Genomic DNA, 9,591 nt, shown 5'->3' on the forward strand with positions numbered 1-9,591 from the left:
AAAAATGTTCTATTTACTATCCTATATTGAGGAAGTAGATTATTAGCCATTTGAATATTTTAAAATGCACTTTCTGACTGTGTTTTTATTATGTTTAAAATACATTGTTATATTTCTGAACAACTTTTGGACCTGTTAGATAACTAGATTTATGATAATAGTAGTTTAAATAGTGTTTTCTTATTTACAAAGTGTTTGGCAATTTGCTCATTTAATGCCAGTAAGTAATATTTAACAGAGTATCATCTCGTGTGTATAATTGGATTGAATAGAAGGAATTTCATCCTCTGCTGCTAATTCCTGTTTCTTTGGGAATATTTTGGCTAAATAATTCTTAATTTTAACAAAAGTTGCATGCAGAAGGTAGGAATCTCAACCATTTTTGGGTAGTAGAGCGTTTACCTTGTCCCACCCCTCCACATAACGAAAATATTCATAGCTAAGTTTTCAACTCAATATAGTGGATTTCCTTTATGCAGATTCACATCACCATGATCTTGGTCACAAAGAGTTTTCTTATACCAACATACTTACAAATGAATTTATGCTGACTTAGAGTGAGGTGCTGACGTACTGTAGCCGAATTAAGAGTGAAAGAGCATAGTGAGATGATGAAGATCTGAAAGAAAATATTGGAATAATTGTTATCAGATAAGAAAGCCACTGTGATTGAGTTGAAAACTTAGCTATGAATATTCATAGGTCTGAGATCTGTAAAATAGCATAGTGTGGGTTGTAAACCTTTTGAAGCAAAAAAACAATTACTTTTTTTAAAGCAATTTCAGTAGTTACAATGCCAGCAAAATCTTCTCATTATCCGTCTTATTGGTGAGGTGATTAAATATAACTTAATTTTATTTAAATTATATCTTCATCCAGCATGAATGAAGAACCAATACTGTGTATTTTTAGAAATTCATAATAATTAGAATTACGGCACCAATTCCATACTTGAAAATAAATGCGATGTCTAAACACAAGTTGAATAATGGCTTTAAAATGTCTTAGCAGCTTTCTAGCAATATGAAGGACAAGTTTTTCTATTTTACTAGTACTTTTTAACAGAAAATTTATTTTAAAACAATTTTAATGATCTAGAAAATATTGCTGCCTTTTGACTGTATTCAAATAAAAATGTCTCCGCAAAAGAAAAAGCGTGTCAGTGTGACAATGTCCTGGGTAGTCTAAACTGCATCATTTTAGAGTGTCAAAGAGCACTATTACCTTATTGCTTGCTACCTTTTCCTACTACATGCTACGTTTTGGAGATGGAGGAACAATAATTGATTTTATCTTGAAATCTTTGAAACATTTTATTTCGAGAACTTAAGTCAACATTATTGGGGTGAAATAAAATATAAGTAATTTTAAGAGTCATTTATGAGCATATTAGCCAAATGTGAGTTGGGGAGCAAAAAAAAAAAAAAAAGACTAGGTTTTATTACACATGGCTGTGATAATATCAAATATTATGAGACATTCTTAAGGGAATTTAATTAAAAAAACTTCTTTGCTTAATTTTGTCATGAAAATAATTGTTGACTTCATTTTGAGATAAGTTTTCAGAAATGTTATTTGTGAACTGTTGTAACTATTTGATAAATACATTGAAACCCATACAAAGGGTATATGTTCAAAGTGCATTTTATTTAAATTTAATTTTTTATTCTATAATTTTCTTAAACATTTGTTAGAAAATTTTAAGTGCTTGATAGATATTTGAGAATCTCTATTTTAAAATATGTATTGTGTTATACCTTCCGTAAGTGAATAATGGAACACACAGGAGAATCATACTGTGGAAACTGGTTTTGGAGTCAGAGAGGTCTCGTTGGAATTCTGACTCTGGCACTAGTAGTTGTGTGACCTTACAAAAGTACAGGAACTTTTTTGAGATTGTTTTACTTCTGAATTTTGGGAGAAATACATAGGATGTGTATGTATTTCTTTACATACTATATACTATATACTAAGATGTGTATCTGTTTTCTTTAATAAAACTTTCTCTTTAAATATATCTGGTTTTATTTTAACTTTCAGTTTAGTTATGATTGTCAGTATTATCCTGGTTAAGTAATGTGCTATTTGGAAGAATGTAAAAATATTTTGGGAAAAATTTAAAGGTAGATTTAAATTAATCAATTTTTTTTTTGGGTAGTTTGCAGCTGTTGCAACTTTACCATTTGATGTGGTAAAAACACAAAAGCAGACACAACTTTGGATGTATGAAAGTCATAAAAGTAAGTTTAATTAATTTAAAACATTTTCAAGCTGTTATGAAAATTTTTGTTTTTCTTTCCAGATACTGTTAGGAATATTTAAAATAAGGATAAGACTTTTCTTTTTTTCTGCCTGACTCTAACTGAAAGTAATACACTGTTAGAATGAAATACTCAGAAAAAAATACTCTAAAACCAAACAAAAATTTAAGAAATCTTAGTCTGTGTATTTTGCCTACCATCAGTTAAATCCCTTATCTCCTATATAGATTACATTATATGTTTTTTTCCCAAATCTAGACAAATTAGGGTGAAGTATATTAAATTACTGAGAAATCTTTTTCTTGTGGTGTGTTTTGTTTTGTTAATATGTGTAGAATTATTTATTCTTTCCTGATTATTTTTTAGCTTTTGTTTTTTTGGTGTGTTTTTTTTTCTACCTATTATCCCATCTATTTTTACTTCTTTATAACCTGTAACTACTTCTAGAACTAAAGTGTACTTAGTTGCATATATTAGATCCCTTCGGTCATTATTATCTGTAGAAAGTATATAGTGAACCCATTGGAAATTATTTATTACAAAATTGTGTTATGTAAGCCTTGTGATTAGCCTATTATAATGTAAATAAATTGTTCTAACCCACCATTATATGGCATACAAAATAAAATAGGTATTCTCACGTTGAAAGAAACATTGATAACACACCTCTGAAAATGCGTCTGATCGATATTAGTGACAACTTTGTCCTTAACTAACAAAAGTCCTAGTCAGCTCTAATATTAGAAGTGAACTAAATCCTGAGAGGTAATCAAAGTTTATTATCAGGGTTCTCCAACTTAACTGTTTTAGGTATGAGCCTTCCAGCTGCCTAAGCCCTATCTCTTCTCCCTTGGGAGTTCAAAATTATTTTAATTTTTCCATCCAACTCATCTAAATTTCTGTCCCTCTGATAAATGAACTATTGAAAGTAGTAGAAATATTCTCTTTGGTATAACTTATCATGGATGATTGATGACTGGTAGTGGTGTCATTGTCGTCATCGTCATCATGGTGGTCATGGTAATGGCCATCGTGACAATGAGGGAAAGGTGGGAATCTCTACAGGTAAATTTTTCAGCACACTAAAGTTGGAGATCCACTTACCTAGGTAGATAATCATTGGCGTCACCTGGGGTGCTTTTTCCACTACACCAAAGGCCGAGCACCACCCTCAGTGGACTCTTATTTAATCTAAAGTGGGGCTCCAACTTGTGTATTTTGAAAATGTACTCTAGGTGATTGATTGTACATCCTCGTTTAGACTAGCACCAGGGAGCATCGTCTTTCATTAGCTCTCACTCTTACCTATCATTACTTTTTTTTCTCCATTTAAACCCAAAAGGAGAAACCTTAAATAAGCCTGGGGTCTTAATTTTCCATGATTATTCCTGGTCACTTTTACTTGTTATTCTGCTTCAGCTATGAACAATTTATATTTAGTAAGCTATGTTTCTGTTGAAAACTACACTTCTGATTTGAGTAATAAAAGCCCATATTTTTTCTCATTTTCATTGTACATTATTTGTCCCCAAGAAAGAAGTAAATCAGAAGCATCTTTCTCCATTCCAGATCTCAGCTATACCAAATCCTTTATTTCCAAGAAAAAAAAAAAAAACCTATAGAATGATGATCAGTTCCATTCATAAATAGGATCTCTGTATCAATGCACTTAAACCACTTCTCCCATCCTTCATTAGTCGACTGTGATTAAATGCCTACTTGGTGTTGGGTACCATGCTGGCGTATACAGATAAATGAGGTAGAGGCATCTTAAGTCTTCAAAGAGCCCATAATCTAGTGGAGGAGAAGCACATTAGGATGTCGTAAGTGCCAGATCCTACAGTAGAGGTAACTTTTACCTCATTTATGAGTGCATTATTTATATTTAATTTCTTAAAATTTAATCTTCTGTTTCAGCTTTTTAAACCTGGCTCTGATCCACCTGTTTTCCACAGGTTAACTTTTTCTCTGAACATATTCAGTATTTTAAAATACTTCAACAGAAATTTTAAAAAATCATTTTTTAAAATAGTTATACTTGGTAAATAAACTTCTAAAAAATGCTCAACCTTAGTATTAATGAGGAAAATGGCAACCAGAACAGCAAAGGACATTACATGCTCTAGATTGTTGGGGAGGATGTGGAGCTGTGGGAACTTCCATGCTGTGCAGGCGGGACTATAAATTTGGAAGAACTGTTTAGGAAATAATCTGGCAATATCAAGAAATACTTTTGAACAGACAATTCCACTCCTAGATATGTATCGTAGGGAAACTCTTGCATTTCTACAGGATATTTGCTGAAGGATTCTTAATTCCCAAAAGTTAGAAAGCACCTAAATGTCCTTTGGCAGGGAAATGAGTAAGTTGTATTAATCCATATAAAGTAATACCATACAGCAATTAAAACGAATAAAATGTAGCTACATTGTCAACATAGATAACCCTAAAGCACATTACAAGAATAAAAGTACGGTATGATACCATTTATATAAAGTTTAAGAGTATGAAAAAGCAAGTTTAATTTACACATGTGTTCAGATGCAGTAAAAGTTTAAACACATGGCATGACAAAGATTAAAAAAAAGACGAGAGTGGTTACCTCTGAGGAGAGAGAAAGACTAAGCAGAAAGGAATATACAGGCGTCCTCCACTGTATCTGAAAGGTACAGTTGTTAGGATTTGATAAATTTGATAGTAAATGAGTATTTTATTGTTCACGCTTCAGATATTTAATAATCAAACAGTATGTTCTTATAATGTAAGAAGTTACTATTAATTATCTGTAAAACTAGCTATTTAATGTTGGAACTTTAGGCAGGAGACAATTTTAAGGGTCTGTTAGCACTCTGTCGTGACTTACCTTCAGTTATTAACTTTCTGTCCATTTTCTTTTACGGCTATTGAAATAGAGACCATTTGGGGCTTGAGTTCTACAAAATTAGAAATACCCAGCTATTTGGCTTCCTCTCTTTTACCAGTTGTTTCCAAAAGTTAAATGTAATTTGAACATAAAGTAGAAAGTTGCCAACTTGTAATATAATGTTTTTATCATTGACTTTTTAAAAAAAGTTAAATTTCATTCATAAATACTTTGTTCTTGATTTTAAAGTAACTATCCTTCCTATTGGGTTGCTATAGTTATTATACTACTTATATTGAAAGTATAGCTTCTTAAATCATAAGGCCTTGTTTATGTTCATAGAGAATCTGATATTTTATATAAATGAAACGAGATAATAAGCCCCAGTCCATTTAGTGGCAAAATTCTAAAGAGACATTTTTGAAAGATATTTGTCTCTTATCTTTCCTTTTTTTCCTAGGGATGCTTCATAATATGTCCTTTAATCTTTCTTAATGACTCAGAGATTCATCAGTGTACACATTAATTATTTGTAGGGTTTTGCAATGCAGCTCTCAGAAACTAGTGAGGGTAATACAGGAGTATTTGCCCATCATCTAGCTGATCTCAAAGACTGAAATCTTCAGCATGTCAGCTGTCTCGGTGTTCACATGGTAGTATGCCTGCTTCTTAGCAGATATGTTATTGCATCTAGTAGTCTGTGGGCTAAGCCAGCATCATTGGGTAAAACGAAGGTAAGTGAACTTTGTATATGAACAGCTCATTCATAAGCTTTATGTTTGAACTTTAGTGACATCTATTTTTGCTGGTTTTTTCTTAACTAAATTAGTTTTTTCCCTATGTTCCGGACATTTGAGAGGTTGCAAATAAGTGAGATGTTACTGTTAGTTGAAGGATGAATTTGCCTTTTGGAGGAAACAGGGCTGATCTAATTTATTTCAAGACTGGCACATCTATTCAGAAAGGTTTTAATAAAGCTGGACCTTACTAGAGAGATTGGGCCATTTTCCTCAGAATTTCTTTTTAGAAAGAAAAAAAAAATTAATGTATGCAATACAAATTTAATGAAACATGATTATCAGGGCTTCTTTTTAGCTTTGGGAACCCCATGAAGATTTTTATCTATCTGTAAAATTTTCATTATGAAAGTTTTTAAGACTTGGAAAAAAGTGTAAAGGATATCCACTTCCAAGCCTAAGAAACAAGCATCAGTTCAGGGGAAACCTTTGGCATATTCCTTGATTCCACCTAGTCCTTATACACCTTTAATCTTACAGTCTTTTTCTAATTTATTTTTAATGACCAACTATTAGAAATATTTAAAATAGCTCTTTAAGCAAACAGATCTCTTATTATTATAATGAAATGATATACCCCCAAAGGCCATAAACACTATTTTATGTGTATTTGTATTAGAAATTAAGTGGTATTTTGTAATAGTATCATTTCTTTATTTTAACATTTAGTTTCTGTGCCTTTGCATATGTCAACCTGGGCTATAATGAAGAACATTGTTGTTAAGAATGGGTTTTCTGGACTATTTACAGGTAAAAATATTTGCTTTACCAAATTGTTGAATAAAATGATTACTTTTACTTTTAAGTCTATCACCTTCCTAAATTAACTTTCATTTACTTCAGAAAGTTACTGGAAACATTCCACATCTTTGCTATAAATTTAAAAATGTTAAATAATAGATTTACTATCAATAAGATAAATTTCTATATAAAGTAACATGGAATTAAAGTGAGAAGGTTGGGAGTGAGTGTGGTTTGTTCTTTGACACCAGTTTATGGCAAATATTTGATATATCACTTCAAATATGGCAAATATTTGATATATCACTTCAATTTTTAGAATAAAACCAAATAAATTGCATTTTAAAAAATAAGGTAAAATTTGTTCTTACAGTTTTTCTGTTTTCTTTTCAGGCCTAATTCCCCGTTTAGTTAAAATTGCTCCTGCTTGTGCCATTATGATCAGTACATATGAATTTGGAAAGGCTTTTTTCCAGGAACAAAATGCTCAAAAACAGAAATATTAGTGACGGTGTTTCAACTTGAAATAATAACCGTGGCCAAATAATAAGATGAAGACTCTTAGGCAAGAACTTTTTCACCATTATCTTACAGTGATTTTATGTCTTTCTTTCCTATAATTTAAATGCATAGGAATTTGTACTTTGCCTCTAAATCATTATCCTAATTTTAAAATAAAGTTTGTTATCCTAATTTTTGAGATATTGAAAAGGATATCCCAGAAATTATAACCATTGAACGTTTTTATAAAGAAAAGAAAAATTAGCAGCAGAAGTGGTAATTTCTGAGTTTCAATTATAGGTTGTGGTGTAACAATCTTATGTGGGAATGTGTCCGATACATCAAAATGTTTTGAATTAAGTGCTGAATTATGTACTGGGTCTAGAAGAAAAATGCCAAGTCTTTTATACACATTTAAATCATGCACATAGATATTTAAGCATTTCAGCAAAGTAGATAAATAGGAGGAAGTCTTTAAATAACATTTACCAAATATTACTTTTTTTAAACTTCAAAAATGCATTAGATTTTTTGTTTGAAGTCTTCACATATATTAGGATTTCTCCGATCAAAGATATGGCTGTTTTATCTTTATGAACCAAAATATAATTATTTGTGTGATGTGGATGCTGCTATTTTTGATGACTAAAGACCCTGTGTTACCTACTGTTTGTGCAAGAGAGGGAAATTGTACCGATTGTTTTAAATGTTCACTTCAGTCAAACTTGGGTGTGCAGTGGAAAACCACATTGTGTTTGGCACGGAAGGTACCCAGGTTTCAGCTGTGTTGTAATTTATGTATCACTGTGGTGTTCTCTAGGTCACTTCTGTTGCTTTGTTCTATCAAATTGGATATTAATACAATATCAGTCAAAAATTTCCAAAATTTTCCATGATGATATACATCTAACAGTATATTAGACCAATAGACTAAACAGGCAGCAATTTCCTTGAAGAAATAGCTTTTGGTCACTGTAGGCCAGCAGTCTCCAAACTTTTTGGCACCAGGCACCAGTGCTCCTATGAGAATCTAATGCCTGATGATCTGAGGTGGAGCTGAGGCAGTGATGCTAGCACAGGGGAGCAGCTGCAAATACAGATGAAGCTTCACTTGCTTGCCTGCTCCTCACCTCCTGCTGTGAGGCCTGGATCTTAACAGGCCACAGACCCCAGGGTTGGGGGCCCCTACAGTGTAGGCTAATGCCTGAGTAATTTAACTTATCACTATAGGAATGAAATAAGAACATGATAGCAGGACAAGAAATGATATTTTTTATATTTGATTTGCTCAGGATATACATAAGAAAAAACACTTTATTATAGTTTGTGTATTTTATGAATGTGAAGCATTTTTTCCCTTAAAATAGGTAATATATTTAGGTAACAAATCTTCTATAGTATTGCTAGAGGAATTTATTTGTATTATAGTAAAGTGTTAATGTTTCACCAGAAATAAGCTATATAAGATTTGTATTTAACTTTTTGTTTTTATGCTGTTGATTTACTTTAAATTTGCAACATACATATCCATAAAAATATAGTTATATTAATTTACATTTTCATTATTTTGCTTTCTTAACATCACTGTACTTCTAGCTAAATAGTCACATAATATGTGAACTTTTATCTTGAACACTGCTGTTTAACAGTATTAAACTTAATTTGGTTTTGCCATGCTTTTTGATAACTGATGGGTAGAAAAAGAGAATATTTAGATTTAAATCTATGTTCTCAAAAAGCAGTCACATATTTCAACTTACTATCACTTATAAATACCAGAAGTAAATTTTCCAACCCTATCCCCAATACTGACTGCACTTATGGAAAATTATCATTTATGACTAAAATAATTTAAATCTAATAATTCCCTAATAGTTTTTCTAACATACTTTACTTGCAGTGTATCTGGATGAAAAGAAGGATGAAAGAAAGCTTCAGCTCTTTCTATACTTAAGTGGTTAAAATAAGCATTAATACCTTGGTTAAAAAAATTAGCAACCAAGAAGGGTTTGTCTAGAAATTGTGTTCTTGGTAATGTTTCTGAAAGGAAAATTTCATTTTATTAATGGTAATTTTCTAACATGCATATTTATGTGCAAAATTTTTTAAGAAGAAATGTCTTATTCAAGTACTGTTTGCTACTCTTCATATAATACACATTTGACTTTTGAAAGGATACAGTGTTGAAATACTTTCCTTTTTCTGGGGCATAAATTCCAGAGATGTGGGAAAATTTAGTCTATCACTTTTGAATTTTTTTTCCAAAATGAATTTTAAAAGAAACTATGGCTCTTATATTTTAATCTGTCATTCATCACTTGAGACCTTTTATGCGGTAGGCAGTATAAAAAGCACTGGAGATGAAGAACCATCACTGGCCCTAAGGAAGTTCAGAGCTATGATTGATAGAAGTATGAAAGGGGAGCAA

General features: G+C 31.4%; 1 protein-coding gene across 5 annotated transcripts in view; it reads left to right on the top strand.

The window, feature by feature from the left end:
* Positions 1-9,339, top strand: part of SLC25A40 (solute carrier family 25 member 40) — a 49,225-nt gene extending 39,886 nt beyond the window's left edge. For 2 of the 5 annotated variants that reach the window (XM_011364064.2, XM_011364074.2), the window contains exons 10-12: positions 2,159-2,240; positions 6,591-6,671; positions 7,056-9,339. In XM_011364064.2, the coding sequence (XP_011362366.1) occupies positions 2,159-2,240; positions 6,591-6,671; positions 7,056-7,168 (276 nt within the window). In that variant the 3' untranslated portion in view covers positions 7,169-9,339. Of the gene's footprint in view, positions 1-2,158; positions 2,241-5,660; positions 6,555-6,590; positions 6,672-7,055 lie in introns of those variants that run through there. The other 3 variants (XM_011364091.2, XM_023533410.1, XM_011364084.2) reach the window with 3 other exon arrangements.
* The last annotated feature ends 252 nt before the right edge of the window (positions 9,340-9,591 follow it).

Source organism: Pteropus vampyrus, unplaced genomic scaffold (assembly GCF_000151845.1).
Source record: "Pteropus vampyrus isolate Shadow unplaced genomic scaffold, Pvam_2.0 Scaffold4, whole genome shotgun sequence".
NCBI classification, from domain to species: Eukaryota; Metazoa; Chordata; class Mammalia; order Chiroptera; family Pteropodidae; genus Pteropus; species Pteropus vampyrus.